Source organism: Oryx dammah, unplaced genomic scaffold (genome assembly GCF_014754425.2).
Source record: "Oryx dammah isolate SB20612 unplaced genomic scaffold, SCBI_Odam_1.1 HiC_scaffold_6, whole genome shotgun sequence".
NCBI classification, from domain to species: Eukaryota; Metazoa; Chordata; class Mammalia; order Artiodactyla; family Bovidae; genus Oryx; species Oryx dammah.
Window position 1 is genome coordinate 6,312,773 of NW_024070190.1, and position 14,560 is coordinate 6,327,332.

A 14,560-nucleotide genomic window follows, 5' to 3' on the forward strand; every position below is an offset into this window, starting at 1 on the left:
TTGGGGACCGCTGCTCTACAGAACCCATGGCTTTAGTAACAGGCTACACCTGAGAGGATCATAAGACCTGGCCACAGGGCCATTGTGTACTCTGCTTTTGCAGGAGTTAAGAGCTGGAATTTTTTCATAATTGCAGTGTCTCAAAGTTTGATTCCCTATGCTATCCACATTTATTAAACTGTGCTATAGTTATGACGTAAGGCCATAAAAACAAACATTTCAGGTTTCTAGAACATTAAGGTGCCTTGTGAATCACCCCTTTTCTTTGGCTGTGCTGGGTCTTAGTAGAGGAGTGTAAGATCTAGTTCCCTGATCAGGGGTTGAACCCAGGCCCCGTGCATTGGGAGCACGGAGTCTTAGCCACTGGACCACCCAGGCAGTTTCCACCAAAGACTTAAAGACATTTAACTGAAATATCTTGAGAGTGTTTTATGCCATTCTAACTAAATTAATACAAATTCTTCATGACTCAACAGATTACATCCTCTGGATACTTTGAAAAACAGGAATGTATCTCACACTGCATGCACAGTAACACATGCGATGCTGTCAAAGGCATTTATTTGGTCATAAGTAAGAGGCAGTATCGAGTAGGGAGCAGGGCATCAGTCCGGCTGACTTTCTACAAATCAGCTAATTGCCATATCCTCATCTACAGCAGAATAATAAAATCTTTTATCACAGTAGACACACCACAGAGTGGTTACGGGATGGCAGGGCAGGGATCCGAAGCCAGCTGACGGGTTTGAATCCCACCTGGCCTGCTTCCAAGTTTGGCAACTTGCCTCACCCCTTGGGTCTCCGTTTTTCATCTATGAAGCAGGCAATGCCTACCTTTCAGGACTGTTTCAGGGGTAAAAGAGGTAATTGACAATGTATGCCCACCTACATATGGGCAGCCCTCCATTACTGTAAGGAGTTCATATTTTTTCTTTCAATCTCAAGCTATATATTTTGATTTCTGAAGAAGGGGGTCATTAAAAATAGATAGTACTAAAATTAGACAAGCAGAGACTTCTCTGGTGGTACAGTGATTAAGAACTCGCCTTCCATGGCAGGTTCCATCCCTGGTGGGGGAACTAAGATTCCACATGCCACATGGTGTGGCCAAAAACAATAATAAATTTAAAATAAATAAAAACACATATTTAAAAAGACAAGTAGATAAAGACCTCACATAATCTAAGAAGAACACTCCTGACATGTGCAAAACAAGAACAGAGTCTAACACCAATAACAGGAGCGGGGGAGTAAACCAAAGTCATCACCATGAATGTAAAATGCGTAACCTACCGTATTAAGGGATATAGTGCTAGGGTCTGTGTCTTCCACTGGTTCCTTTGCCAAATGATCTGTAAACAAAATACAATGAGAGAATTTTCTTTAACTTAAAAGCACAAATGTATCCTTTGATAACTGTCTTCATATAAATGCAAGCTACCCCCGTCAGTTTGGACAGAAACTTACTGTTGATCATTAGTAGAGACAAAATAAGGAAGAATGGGTTCAGTCTGCATCAAGAAAGTGATTAAGACAAGCTACATTAAAAAATATATTTTTTTATTTTATATATGTATTATATATTTTATTATATATATTAAATATATACAAATATATATTATATATATAATTATTATATTTTTATTATATATATATTTTATTTTATATATATATTTGGACTTCCCTGGTGGTCCAGTGGTGAAAAGTCCATCTGCCAATGCAGAGAACACAAGTTTGATCCCCGGTCCTGAAAGATCTCACATGCCGCAGGGCAACTAAGCTTGTGAGCCACAGCTGCTGAGCCCACATGCCCTAGTGCCTGTGCTCTACAGCAAGAGAGGCCACCTCAATGAGAAGCCCGGACACTGCAACCAGAGAGTAGCCACTGCTTGCCACAATCCACTGTATCCACTGAAAGCCCACCAGCAGCAATGAAGATCCAGCACAGCCAAAAATAAATTATATTAAAAAAACATATTTTGTAACAGTTTACTTATAAACATCTACAAACACTCAGAGGTACAAATAACTACAAATGATGCAAAGTGAAAGTGAAAGTGAAGTCACTCAGTCGTGTCCAACTCTTTGTGACCCCATGGACTATAGCCTACGATGCTCCTCTGTCCATGGAATTTTCCAGGCAAGAGTACTGGAGTGGGTTGCCATTTCCTTCTCCAGAGGATCTTCCCAACCCAGGGATCGAACCTGGGTCTCCTGCATTGTAGTCAGACGCTTTACCATCTGAGCCACCAGGGAAGTCAAACATGATATTAATTAATGACTCTTTTACACTTTGGATTTTGAGACAAACTGGGACCTGGGACTCTTTACTGCGGTGCTCACACCTGACAAATATCTCCTTGAGCAACAGATACAAAGAAACTATAAGGGACTGAAAATAACTGTGTGCATGTGTAGTTGGGGCAAGTTATGAACAGCATACAATAAGGAACACAAAAAGGGCACAAACCAATTGCCATTCTGAGGCCCTGGGAACAAAGGCAGAGAACTGCATATGATCCCTGCACGCACACAGCACCACTGCGGGGGTGGGCAGATCACTCAAGCCAGCCCTCTGGTCCATCCACACCCTTGCCCCACTTAAGGAACTAGTCTGCCCTCTGTAGAGAGCAAGGGCACCTGTTTTCTTGTTTTCACTCAAAGTAAAGCCTTGCCTGAATTCCTCATCTGGTCTCTTATCAGTTTCTATTGATTAAAAGACAGGGAAGCCTTGCGTGCTGCAGTCCATGTGGTCCCAAAGACTCCCGACACGACTGAGTGACTGAATTACAATTGATTAAAGAGTCCAAGGACCCAGGTCAGCAACGATTTGATTATAACTTTGAGAAAGAAAATTAGAGAGAGAAAAAAAAAGCTCCCCCTTTACTAGACAGGCTTCCCTGATGGCTCAGACGGTAAAGCGTCTGCCTGCAATTCGGGAGACCCGGGTTCAATTCCTGGGTTGGGAAGATCCCCTGGAGAAGGAAATGGCAATCCACTCCAGCACTCTTGCCTGGAAAATCCCATGGACAGAGGATGCCTGATAGGCTACAGTCCCTGGGGTCACAGAGTCGGACATGACTGAGCGACTTCACTTTCACTTTCTTTATTAGACACTGTAGGAAACATCTGCTGGAAAACTATCTTGCTCGATAACCATACCTGAGTGGGATCTTCAGTATTTGTGCAGTCAGCACACAAGCTGCAAAACCCTAAGGGGCAGCCTTAGACCAGTCAAGATTCAACTTTCATTTTTCTCCCAGACCATCATGAAGTACATAAGGTGGCCTGGGTCCTAGGTCCTGGGAATGCCTTAGGGCGTCCAAACAAACAGGACAGGACAACCTGTGGTTTGTTCCTTCTCCCTAGATGTCTTTCATTGAGACTGTGTCTGGACTTTTCACATTCTTCTCTCTGCGGGTGTTGACAATGCCCAAAGGAAAAGTCATGTGAAGGGAACATCTCTTTATCTGTTTTATGATGGGCTACAGTCAGTGAAGAGATTAAAGGAGGTGGCCCAGAGAAGGGGGTGCAGACGGAGAGAGCTTTGGCCAGTGTCCCCCCGTGGAGCAGGGGACAGACACCTGCAACTCCGCAAGTAGGGACTGGGCCCTTGTCCCTGGCAGAGCCCACAGGTGGCAAGATCACATCACGGAATACACAGAGGGGGCTAGCCCCTGGGTCCCAGGGTTCCCAGCCCCAGCAAAGAAAGCCCATGATGTGGGTCTGGCACAGAAACAGAGGGCTCCTGGATCTCAGAGTCTTCTCAGGCTTGGACTCTGACGCACAAAAAATTCAAGACCCTTCCTTTTCCAAGCGTCATATCATCCTCTTAGACTCCTGTGTTACACTAAGGAAGGAGCCCAGTTCAGACTGAAATGGAATTTCCTGCCAGCCCAGCAGATGACAGACTCAGACTTGAGTTTAAATCGATGTAAAGACAATAAGAACAAACTGTGTTGCTAACTCCGTTCTGAGTTTACAGAACTCCTGCTCCTCAAACAACAGACAATTATAATACAGAGCATGTGGTGTGAAGACAGGAGAAATGCAGAATGACAGGGAAACACACGGGAGGAACACAAGCCTGACCTGGGGTGCCTGGTGGAGAGCGAAGAGCCTGCACAGGAAGTGATGCCAGAGTCTGGAAGGTTGAGTTGAAGCTAGCCAGGAGAAAGAGTCAGGGAGGGGAAAGCATTCTAGACAGAGGGAACAGCACAGGCGAAGGCTTAGAGACGAAAGAGAACATGACACACTACTGGACTTCAACTAGGTCTAGCTGGACGCTTGCATTTGCTTTTCCAGTTTTGTTTTTCCATCCTTCTCGTGTTTTGGCTCTTGGATAGGGAGTGGGTAGTAGAAGACACACTGAGGAGCCTCAAGTCCCTTCTTCCCTCCTCCAATCGCAGCCTAGTCTCGACCATTTCATTTTCCCTAAAGTGTATCTGAATGACAACACCTTTTTTTTTCTTTTTTTGGCTGAGTGGCTTGTGGGATCTTAGTTCCCTGATCAGAGATCAAACCTGTGCCAGATCAAACCAGTCTCAACCACTGGATGGCCAGGGAAGTCCTTAGATGATAATACTTTAAATGATTATCTCCACCACGGGTGTGGGATTTTAGCAGGTATCCTGTGCGGGTATCCTATGACATGCAGGGCTTCTTTCCTATAGAGACATTAATGTGAGAGGAAGTAAAAGGAAAAAAATAAAGAAGAAAATGGAGGAGACTGCTGGGAAAAGGCAGAAATACCCCCAAAGCAGCAGTGAGGATGCAAGTAGAACAGTTAAAGGGAAGGCGCACAGAGCTTCGGGGGAAGGCGCGGGTCTGCCACACCACTGAGACCTAGAGGTCTGAGTAACACGGTGACCGTGCATGACTCAAATAATTGTTCTCAGCCTCAGGCTCTTTCCCTGCAACACGAGGGGGTCCAGGTGGCTGGTTTCCACACCCAGCTGGTCAGTGTTACTCTGGTCCAGGTTTGGGAATGACTCCCCCTGAGAATCTGCGCCTCAGAGGGTGATGGGGTAAACAGCAAAATCCAGGCTGCCAACCACAACTGTTTGGAGGCCCAAAGCCTCTTGCTTTGGTCTGAAATCTCTGAGAATAAATGAAATTTAAGATGAGAAGGGCAAGGAGAATTTAATTTTTGTCGTCGTTGTTTTCGGAAGAACAACAGCAGAGCGAAAGGGTAATATAGCAAGGCAATGGGTTTCAGTTCAATTCAGTCCAGTCGCTCAGTCATGTCCGACTCTTTGCGACCCCATGAACTGCTGCACGCCAGGCCTCCCTGTCCATCACCAACTCCCGGAGTTTACCCGAACCCATGTCCACTGTGTCAGTGATACCATCCAACCATCTCATCCTCTGTTGTCCCCTTCTCTTGCCCTCAATCTTTCCCAGCATCAGGGTCTTTTCCAATGAGTCAGCTCTTCCCATCAGGTGGCCAAAGTGTTGGAGTTTCAGCTTCAACATCAGTCCTCCCAATGAACACTCAGGACTGATCTCCTTTAGGATGGACTGGTTGGATCTCCTTGCAGTCCAAGGGACTCTCAAGAAGTCTTCTCCAACACCACAGTTGAAAAGCATCAGTTCTTCAGTGCTCACCTTTCTTTACAGTCCAACTCTCACATCCATACATGACTACTGGAAAAACCATAGCCTTGACTAGATGGGCCTTTGTTGGCAAAGTAATATCTCTGATTTTTAATATGTTATCTAGGTTGGTCATAACTTTCCTTCCAAGGAACAAGCATCTTTTAATTTCATGGCTGCAGTCACCATCTGCAGTGATTTTGGAGCCCAAAAATATAAAGTCTGACACTGTTTCCACTGTTTCCCCATCTATTTCCCATGAAGTGATGGGAGTACGTCAAGGCTGTATATTGTCACCCTGCTTATTTAACTTAGTACATCATGAGAAACGATGGACTGGAAGAAGCACAAGCTGGAATCAAGATTGCTGGAAGAAATATCAATCACCTCAGATATGCAGATGACATCACCCTAATGGCAGAAAGTGAAGAGGAACTAAAAAGCCTCTTGATGAAAGTGAAAGTGGACAGTGAAAAAGTTGGCTTAAAGCTCAACATTCAGAAAATGAAGATCATGGCATCTGGTCCCATCACTTCATGGGAAATAGATGGGAAAACAGTAGAAACAGTGTCAGACTTTATTTTTGGGGCTCCAAAATCACTGCAGATGGTGACTGCAGCCATGAAACTAAAGGACGCTTACTCCTTGGAAGGAAAGTTATGACCAACCTAGATAGTATATTCAAAAGCAGAGACATTACTTTGCCAACTAAGGTCCGTCTAGTCAAGGCTATGGTTTTTCCAGTAGTCACGTATGGATCTGAGAGTTGGACTGTGAAGAAAGCTGAGCACTGAAGAATTGATGCTTTTGAACTGTGGTGTTGGAGAAGACTCTTGAGGGTCCCTTGGACTGCAAGGAAATCCAACTAGTCCACTCTGAAGGAGATCAGCCCTGGGATTTCTTTGGAAGGAATATGCTGAAGCTGAAACTCCAATACTTTGGCCACCTCATGTGAAGAGTTGACTCATTGGAAAAGACTCTGATGCTGGGAGGGATTGGGGGCAGGAGGAGAAGGGGACGACAGAGGATGAGATGGCTGGATGGCATCACTGACTCGATGGATGTGAGTCTGAGTGAACTCTGGGAGTTGGTGATGGACAGGGAGGCCTGGCGTGCTGCGATGCATGGGGTTGCAGAGTCAGACACGACTGAGTGACTGAACTGAACTGATGGGACCCGATGCCGTGATCTTAGTTTTCTGAATGTTGAGCCAACTTTTTCACTCTCCTCTTTCATTTTCATCAAGAGGCTCTTTAGTTCTTCTTCACTTTCTGCCATAAGGGTGGTGTCATCTGCATATCTGAGGTTATTAATATTTCTCCCAGCAATCTTGATTATAGCTTGTGCTTCCTCCAACCCAACGTTTCTCATGATGTACTGTGCATATTAGTTAAATAAGCAGGGTGACAATATACAGCCTTGACGTACTCCTTTTCCTATTTGGAACCAGTCTGTTGTTCCATGTCCTGTTCTAACTATTGCTTCTTGACCTGCATACAGATTTCTCAAGAGGCAGGTCAGGTGGTCTGGTATTCCCACCTCTTTCAGAATTTTCCACAGTTTATTGTAATCCACACAGTCAAAGGCTTTGGCATAGTCAATAAAGCAGAAATAGATGTTTTTCTGGAACTCTATTGCTTTTTTGATGATCCAGCAGATATTGGCCATTTGATCTTTGGTTCCTCTGCCTTTTCTAACAGCAGCTTGAACATCTGGAAGTTCACAGATCACGTATTACTGAAGCTTGGCTTGGAGAATTTTGAGCATTACTTTACTAGTGTGTGAGATGAGTGCAATTGTGTGGTAGTTTGAGCATTCTTTGGCTTTGCCTTTCTTTGGGATTGGAATGAAAACTGACTTTTCCAGTCAGGTGGTGAATGCTGAGTTTTCCAAATTTGCCAGCATATTGAGTTCAGCACTTTAGGATTTGAAATAGCTCAGCTGGAATTCCATCACCTCCACTAGTTTTGTTCATAGTGATGCTTCCTAAGGCCCACTTGACTTCACATTCCAGGATGTCTGGCTCTAGGTGAGTGTTCACACCATCGTGATTATTTGGATCATGAAGATCTTTTTTGTATAGTTCTCCTGTGTATTCTTGCCACCTCTTCCTAATATCTTCTGCTTCTGTTAGGTCCATACCATTTCTGTCCTTTATTGAGCCCATCTGTGCAAGAAATGTTTCCTTGGTATCTCTAACAGTCTTGAAGAGATCTCTAGTCACTATTTCAATAGAAAATAATATTATATTATTTTCCTCTATTTCTTTGCACTGATCACTGAGGAAGGCTTTATTATCTCTCCTTGCTATTCTTTAGAACCCTGCATTCAAATGGGTATATCTTTCCTTTTCTTCTTTGCTTATCCCTTCTCTTCTTTTCACAGGTATTTGTAAGGCCTCCTCAGACAGCTATTTTGCTTTTTTGCATTTCTTTTCCTTGGAGATGGTCTTGCTCCTTGTCTCCTATACAATGTCATGAACCTCCATCCATAGTTCATCAGGCACTCGTCTATCAGATCTAGTCCCTTAAATCTATTTCTCACTTCCACTGTATAATCATAGGGGATTTGATTTAGGTCATATCTGAATGGTCTAGCGGTTTTCCCCACTTTCTTCAATTTAAGTCTGAATTTGGCAATAAGGAGTTCATGATCTCAGCCACAACCAGCTCCCGGTCTTGTTTTTGCTGACTGTATAGAGCTTCTCCATCTTTGGCTGCAAAGAATATAATCAATCTGATTTCGGTGTTGACCATCTGGTGATGTCCATGTGTAGTCTTCTCTTGTGTTGTTAGAAGAAGGTATTTGCTATGACCAGTGTGTTCTCTTGGCAAAACCCTATTAGCCTTTGCCCTGCTTCATTCTGTACTCCAAGGCCAAATATGCCTGTTACTACAGGTGTTTCTTGACTTCCTGCTTTTGCATTCCAGTCCCCTATAATGAAAAGGACATCTTTTTGGGGTGTTAGATCTAAAAGGTCTTGTAGGTGTTCATAGAACCATTCAACTTCAGCTTCTTCAGCATTACTGGTTGGGGCATAGACTTGGATTACCATGATATTGAATGGTTTGCCTTGGAAACAAACAGAGATCATTCTGTTGTTTTTGAGATTGCACCCAAGTACTGCATTTTGGACTCTTTTGTTCACTATGATGGCTACTCTATTTCTTCTAAGGGATTCCTGCCCACAGTAGTAGATATAATGGTCATCTGAGTTAAATTCACCCATTCCAGTACATTTTAGTTTGCTGAATGTCGACGTTCACTCTTGCCATCTCCTGTTTGACCACTTCCAATTTGCCTTGATTCATGGACCTAACATTCTAGGTTCCTTTGCAATATTGCTCTTTACAGCATCGGACCTTGCTTCTATCACCAGTCACATCCACAACGGGTTTAGAACTAGTCTTTGAAGGACTTTGAGGTCTTTTATTATTATTATTAATTTATTTATTTGGCTGCATCAGGTCTTAGCTGTGGCACACAGGATCTTTCATTGTGGGGTGGGGGTTCTCCAGTTACAGCGCATGGGCCCAACAGTTACAGCAAGTGGGCTTAAGTGCCTCTTGGCATGTGGGATCTTAGTTCCCCAGCCAGGGATCAAACTTGCACCCCCTACATTGGAAAGCAGATTCTTAACCACTGGACCACCAAGGAAGTTCCATTTTTGTTTCTGTTTTTTATTATTTTCACTCGAATGGTTGTAACTGTATCAACCTCTGACTTGGACCAGGCTGGGGATGATGTTCTTCCTTAGTGTCAAATCCGCCCACAGACCGAGAACCAGGCCCGAAGTGGCCCCCTTCATGCTTGTTCTCCCAGGGCCATGTTGTGTACCCAAAGATTATCTGGAGGAGGGCTGATCCTGGTTATTTGAGACCAGTCTAGCAGTAAGCATTTGTCCTAAAGTATTTTCTTAGAGCTCTTAGACCCACATGTTGACAATATTATTAAGTATAAAATAAAATAGTTTACTTTGAAGCTTTAAAATGTTTATTTTTACAGGCCTCAGGTAACAGCAGGCTGGGCCCCCAGACATGGTTCTGATATCAGACAAGACAAGGGCACAAAGGAGCTGACACAAAAAGAAGGATCACATGAGCTCCAAGGTGGCAAGGCCAGCAGTTCAGTGAGGGGCCAGTGGGGACCTTCCTACTGCTCCTGGCTGTCACTATACTCTTCTAAAGCTGCCTCCACTCTCCTGGATAGGTGACTCTGCACGAGGCAGTGCATGCTAAGTTGCTCCAGTCGTGTCCAGTTCTTTGCAACCCTTATGGACCATAGCCCACGAGGCTTCTCTGTCAGTGGGATTCTTCAGGCAAGAATACTGCAGTGGGTTGCCATTTCCTCCTCCTGGGGATCTTCCCAACCTAGGGATTGAACCCCATCTCTTCCATCTCCTGCACTGGCAGGTGGGTTCTTTACCACTAGCACCCCACACAAAGCAGAGATCACCCCAAATGAGCTGGTAACTGACCAAAGCGGATTTCACTGCTGGCAGTGAGAAGATGTTTCATTCATATGAGCATCTCCTGGGGAGCTCCTCAAAAGGCATGAGCGAAACCCAATGGTGAACTGATGTCACTGGGCAGCTGGAGGGACACCCAGCCTGACTCCCAGAGCCCCAGGTGAGAGCAAGTGAAGCTGTCACTTACTTCTCTGGGCCTCAAGATACCAATCTTCACTATTCAGGGGTGAACAGAGAGCTTCCACACGCTCTTCCAGCTTTGTAAGTCCACGAGTGGGGACTTCCCTTGCGGTCCAGGGGTTAAGACTCCACATTCCCAATGTAGGGGGCATGGGTTCGATCTCTAGTTGGGAAACTAGGATCCTGCATGGCACAGACAAAATAAATAAATATTCTACATATATGTATATAATTTTTTTTAAGTCCATGAGGAGTGAGAAGTACAGGCCCCACAGGGAAAGGAGCATCTTCAGGTGAAAGTCACAGGAAGCCCAGTTACAATTACAGCTCCCTCTTATACAGTCTCCCCCCCCAGGGCTGCCTGGTTTACACAGAGCCCCAGTTCATCCTCAGAGCCACCCTGAGAAAGCACCATGCCTCTCCTGTGTCCATACTGAGTGCCCAAAGTCACAGGGCAAAGGAAGAGCCAGAATTTGGACCTGGGACTTCCTAACTTCAAAATCTGCCTGTTTCCCACTACCTTCAGGGTGCCAGAAGTGGTCCATGCACTGGCCACCGGATGACAGGCTCTCCTGGGGGGAGGGGGAGGGGGATCTCTGTGCCCAGGATTTCCCTTCTCATAAGGGTACCAGTCACATTGCATGACAGCCCACTCTAATGACTTCATTTTGACTGCTTCTGTAAAGACTCTATTCCCAAATAAAGTCACATTCCGAGTTATTGGACGTTATGATGCCAACAAAATTTGTGGGGTGCAGGGAAGAGTTCAACCTGTAACGATTCACTCTCAGGCCCTCAAATTCATGTCCTTCCCATGCGCAAAATACATTCACCCAACATTCCCCAAGGTGGTCATCATTCCAGCATCAACTCTAAATCCAAAATCCCATCTACCCATCATCCACTCAAAGACCCAGCTCTCATCAGCTTCCAGATGAGAATTCTCAGGAGTCCTGGAGCCTGTGGACTGCAGCTGGCAGCTTCTCCACCAGGAATTGCGGAGGAGAGCTGCCCAACACAGAAACACATACATGGGTGAGTTACCCAAGAGCAGCCTGGTCATGTCCAGACATCTCCCTTTATGAATCACATTAGATAAGGGCCAAAAGTTCCTTGAGACAGTTTTTCAGAGGAAGTTCAAAGATCTCCTCTAAAGATGTTCTTTCAGGAAAACAAAGAGGAAAGCATGTCACAGCTTACTGGCTTTCTCAAGTCTCTCGAGCCAAGACAGTGAGGCCTCTTATGCTTCTTAGTGAAGAATTAAAGGCAATTCTTTGAACCTGTGATATCAGAGTTAATTTATTTTTCCTTTGTTATTATTTTTGTACCTAAGCTTTTCTTTTGACCTACAGCTGTCTTCACTCCTGAATCTAAAGAAGCCCTAGAGTCCTAACCGTATTCAGGATTACAGAAGCTCTCAGGGTAGGAGCGCTGTGTAATCTTCTTCCCCGTCTTAGGCAGCAGCCCTGCTCTGTCATCCTTGGACCTCAGAGCAGGGGCTGAACAAGCTGAGAAAGAACCAGGGATCAAGAAGGTGTGCCTCTGGATGGGGGCCAAGCTGAAGGGGTCCCATTGAAGAGGGCGAGGGAAGGGGAGAGGAGAGGAAGAGATGAACCAAGGGACGGAAGAGGAGACACAGATGAGGGGAAAACACCTGGGTAGAGAGAAGAAAACTTAGAGGCATGGTGAGGAAGGGAAAGAAAGGAAGTGGGCATTGGAAAAACCCATAGGAAGGGGAAGGAAGAAAGGGAAATCGCAGCCCGTCATCACTTTCTGGTGGATGTGGAGGAGGAACTGACTGGTCTAGCTTTGATAATAAGGATGCTCCCACTTTAGCCCTGATTTAGTGCCACTGGTGTTTGCTAGAAGGACAGGGTGCCACCTCAGACCCATCCAAGCCAGGAAGGCTCAGAGGGGTGCAAGTGAGGTGAGAGGCCACCTAAGGGGCTGTCCTGAGCCAGTCTCTAGGGCCAGGGCTCCCAGAGAGCAGCCCCACTGTGCAATGCAAACAAGACCCAGAGAATGAACAAAGGCGGAACATACACCGATGTGCTCTGTGGCCCGGGGCACTTAACTCATTGCAATGAGGCCATGAACTCTTCCACCTCCCCAGCTCTATCGATTTTCAAAGCCTCCTTCTTTCTCTCCTTAATATCATCTGTATGAATGCAAACCAGATTTTATTCACATTCAGCAGGCAATTCTGACTCATTCCATGTTGGACGGTTTATTAGTGGTAGAGATAGAGACTGACTACACTGTAACCAGCATGACTATTTTCCTTCCAATGTGAATTTTTAGTGTAAAGAGTTGTTTTTTAAATTAAGATCATACAGTATAATACTATTCACCTTTGTTATATGCATGTGGATATACAAAGATGTTTATTATTTTTCAACTTTACAAGGTGAACCCAGTTAACATATCTAACTCGATGAATCAGTTTCTTAGATGCCAACATGGGAAGAGCTTTTGCTGCCCACAGTTTGAGGCATTATGCAGTTGCTAAGTCGTGCATGATTTTTGCAACCCAATGGATTGTAGCACGCCAGGCTTTCCTGTCCTTCAACATCTCCCAGAGTCTCCTCAAACTCATGTCCATTGAGTCGGTGATGCCATCTAACCATCTCATCCTCTGTCATCTCCTCCTCCTGCCTTCAATCTTTCCGAGCATCAGGGTCTTTTCCAAAGAGTCGGCTCTTCCCATGAGGTAGCCAAAGTATTGGAGCTTCAGCTTCAGCATCAATCCTTCCAGTGAATATTCAGGGTTGATTTTCTTTAGAATTGACTGGTTTGATCTCCCTGCAGTCCAAGGGAATCTCAAGAGTCTTCTCCAACACCACAGTTCAAAAGCATCAATTCTTCAGCGCTCAGCCTTCTTTATGGTCCAACTCCCACATCCATACATGACTCCTGGAAAAACCATAACTTTGACTATAGGGACCTTTGTTGGCAAAGTAATGTCTTTGCTTTTTAATATGCTAAGTTTGTCATAGTTTGAGGCATAGGTATTTACATTTTATATTTTCCATTCATTTGCCTACAAAGGTCCATATAATCAAAGCTATGGTTTTTCCAGGAGTCACGTATGGATGTTAAGAACTGTACAATAAAAAAGGTTGAGCACCAAAGAATTGATCCCCACAAACTGTGGTGTGAGAGAAGACTCCTGAGAGTCCCTTGAACTGCAGGGAGATCAAACCAGTCAATCCTAAAGAAAATCAACCCTGAATATTCACTGGAAGGACTGATGCTGAAGCTGAAGCTCCAATACTTTCGCCACCTGATGGGGAGAACTGAATCATCAGAAAAGACCCTGATGCTGGGAAAGATTGAAGGCAGGAGGAGAAGGGGACGACAGAAGATGAGATGGTAGGATGGCATCACCAACTCAATGGACACGAGTGTGATCAAACTCTGGGAGACACTGAAGGACAGGGAAGCCTGGTGTGCTGCAGTTCGCGGGGTTGCAGAGTTGGACATGACTGAGCGACTGAACAATTCATTTGCTGAGATGACAAGTATTTAGCCAAGGCTTACTATGTGCTGTGTACGGCCCTGGGTGTTGGAGATAAACTGTCGAGCCTTCTAAGAACTCATAGTTTAATGCGGGAGAAAGACAATGGTGAAATTTCACGGCTAGAAACGGTGACGAGCGCTGGAAGGGTGCACCAAGAGTGTGTAACGTGGAGCCAGATCTATATCCATTTTGATCTGAAATCTGAATGGTGAGCAGGAGATAACTGGAGTGGGGCGATGAGTGGACAGGAACTTAAAGGGGGTCTTCTATGTGCAAAGGCCAGGAGGCAGGTGGTCCAGGGCTCTCAAGGAAACAGAGGAGGTGGCATGGCTGCAACACAGAGACAGAGCAGGCTCACCAACTGAAGGGAGACCTAGAGGTCCATGAACAGAGTACACTGTTAAAGGACTGAGATATACGGGAAAGTCAGCTCAGGTTCCTAAGTAGAGGAAGGACAGGTCTGAGTTGATATTAAAAGGTCATTCTAGCCACTTTTAGGTGATCAAGTTGGTGGAAAGCAAGAGTGGGTGTGGAAACATAAGTTGGGAGGTCAGTGCAGGAAATTAGGTGAGAGAGCATGGTAACTGGGTTTGGGGTAAAGACGGGAAAATTCCACCTAACAAGTTTCACATTATCACCACTTGTGGCTTCATTACAGAAATGAAAGGGGCAAGTGGGTGTGTCCTGGTGGTTATAGAAATGAAATGAGACGTCAGAAAGAAGTCATTTTTAAATCTTTCTTTTTAATGGAAGAACTCTATCTAATTGATGATAGAATTGCAGATTGGGAATGGATA

The 14,560-nt window shown here is 44.9% G+C and overlaps 1 protein-coding gene across 1 annotated transcript in view; it reads right to left on the reverse strand.

Annotated features, from left to right (window-relative positions):
* Positions 1 to 14,560, reverse strand: part of LOC120865112 (ectodysplasin-A receptor-associated adapter protein-like) — a 151,511-nt gene that overhangs the window by 48,337 nt on the left and 88,614 nt on the right. The window contains exon 4 of the mRNA XM_040242122.1: positions 1,294 to 1,352. Coding sequence (XP_040098056.1) covers positions 1,294 to 1,352 — 59 coding nt within the window. The remainder of the gene's footprint in view (positions 1 to 1,293; positions 1,353 to 14,560) is intronic.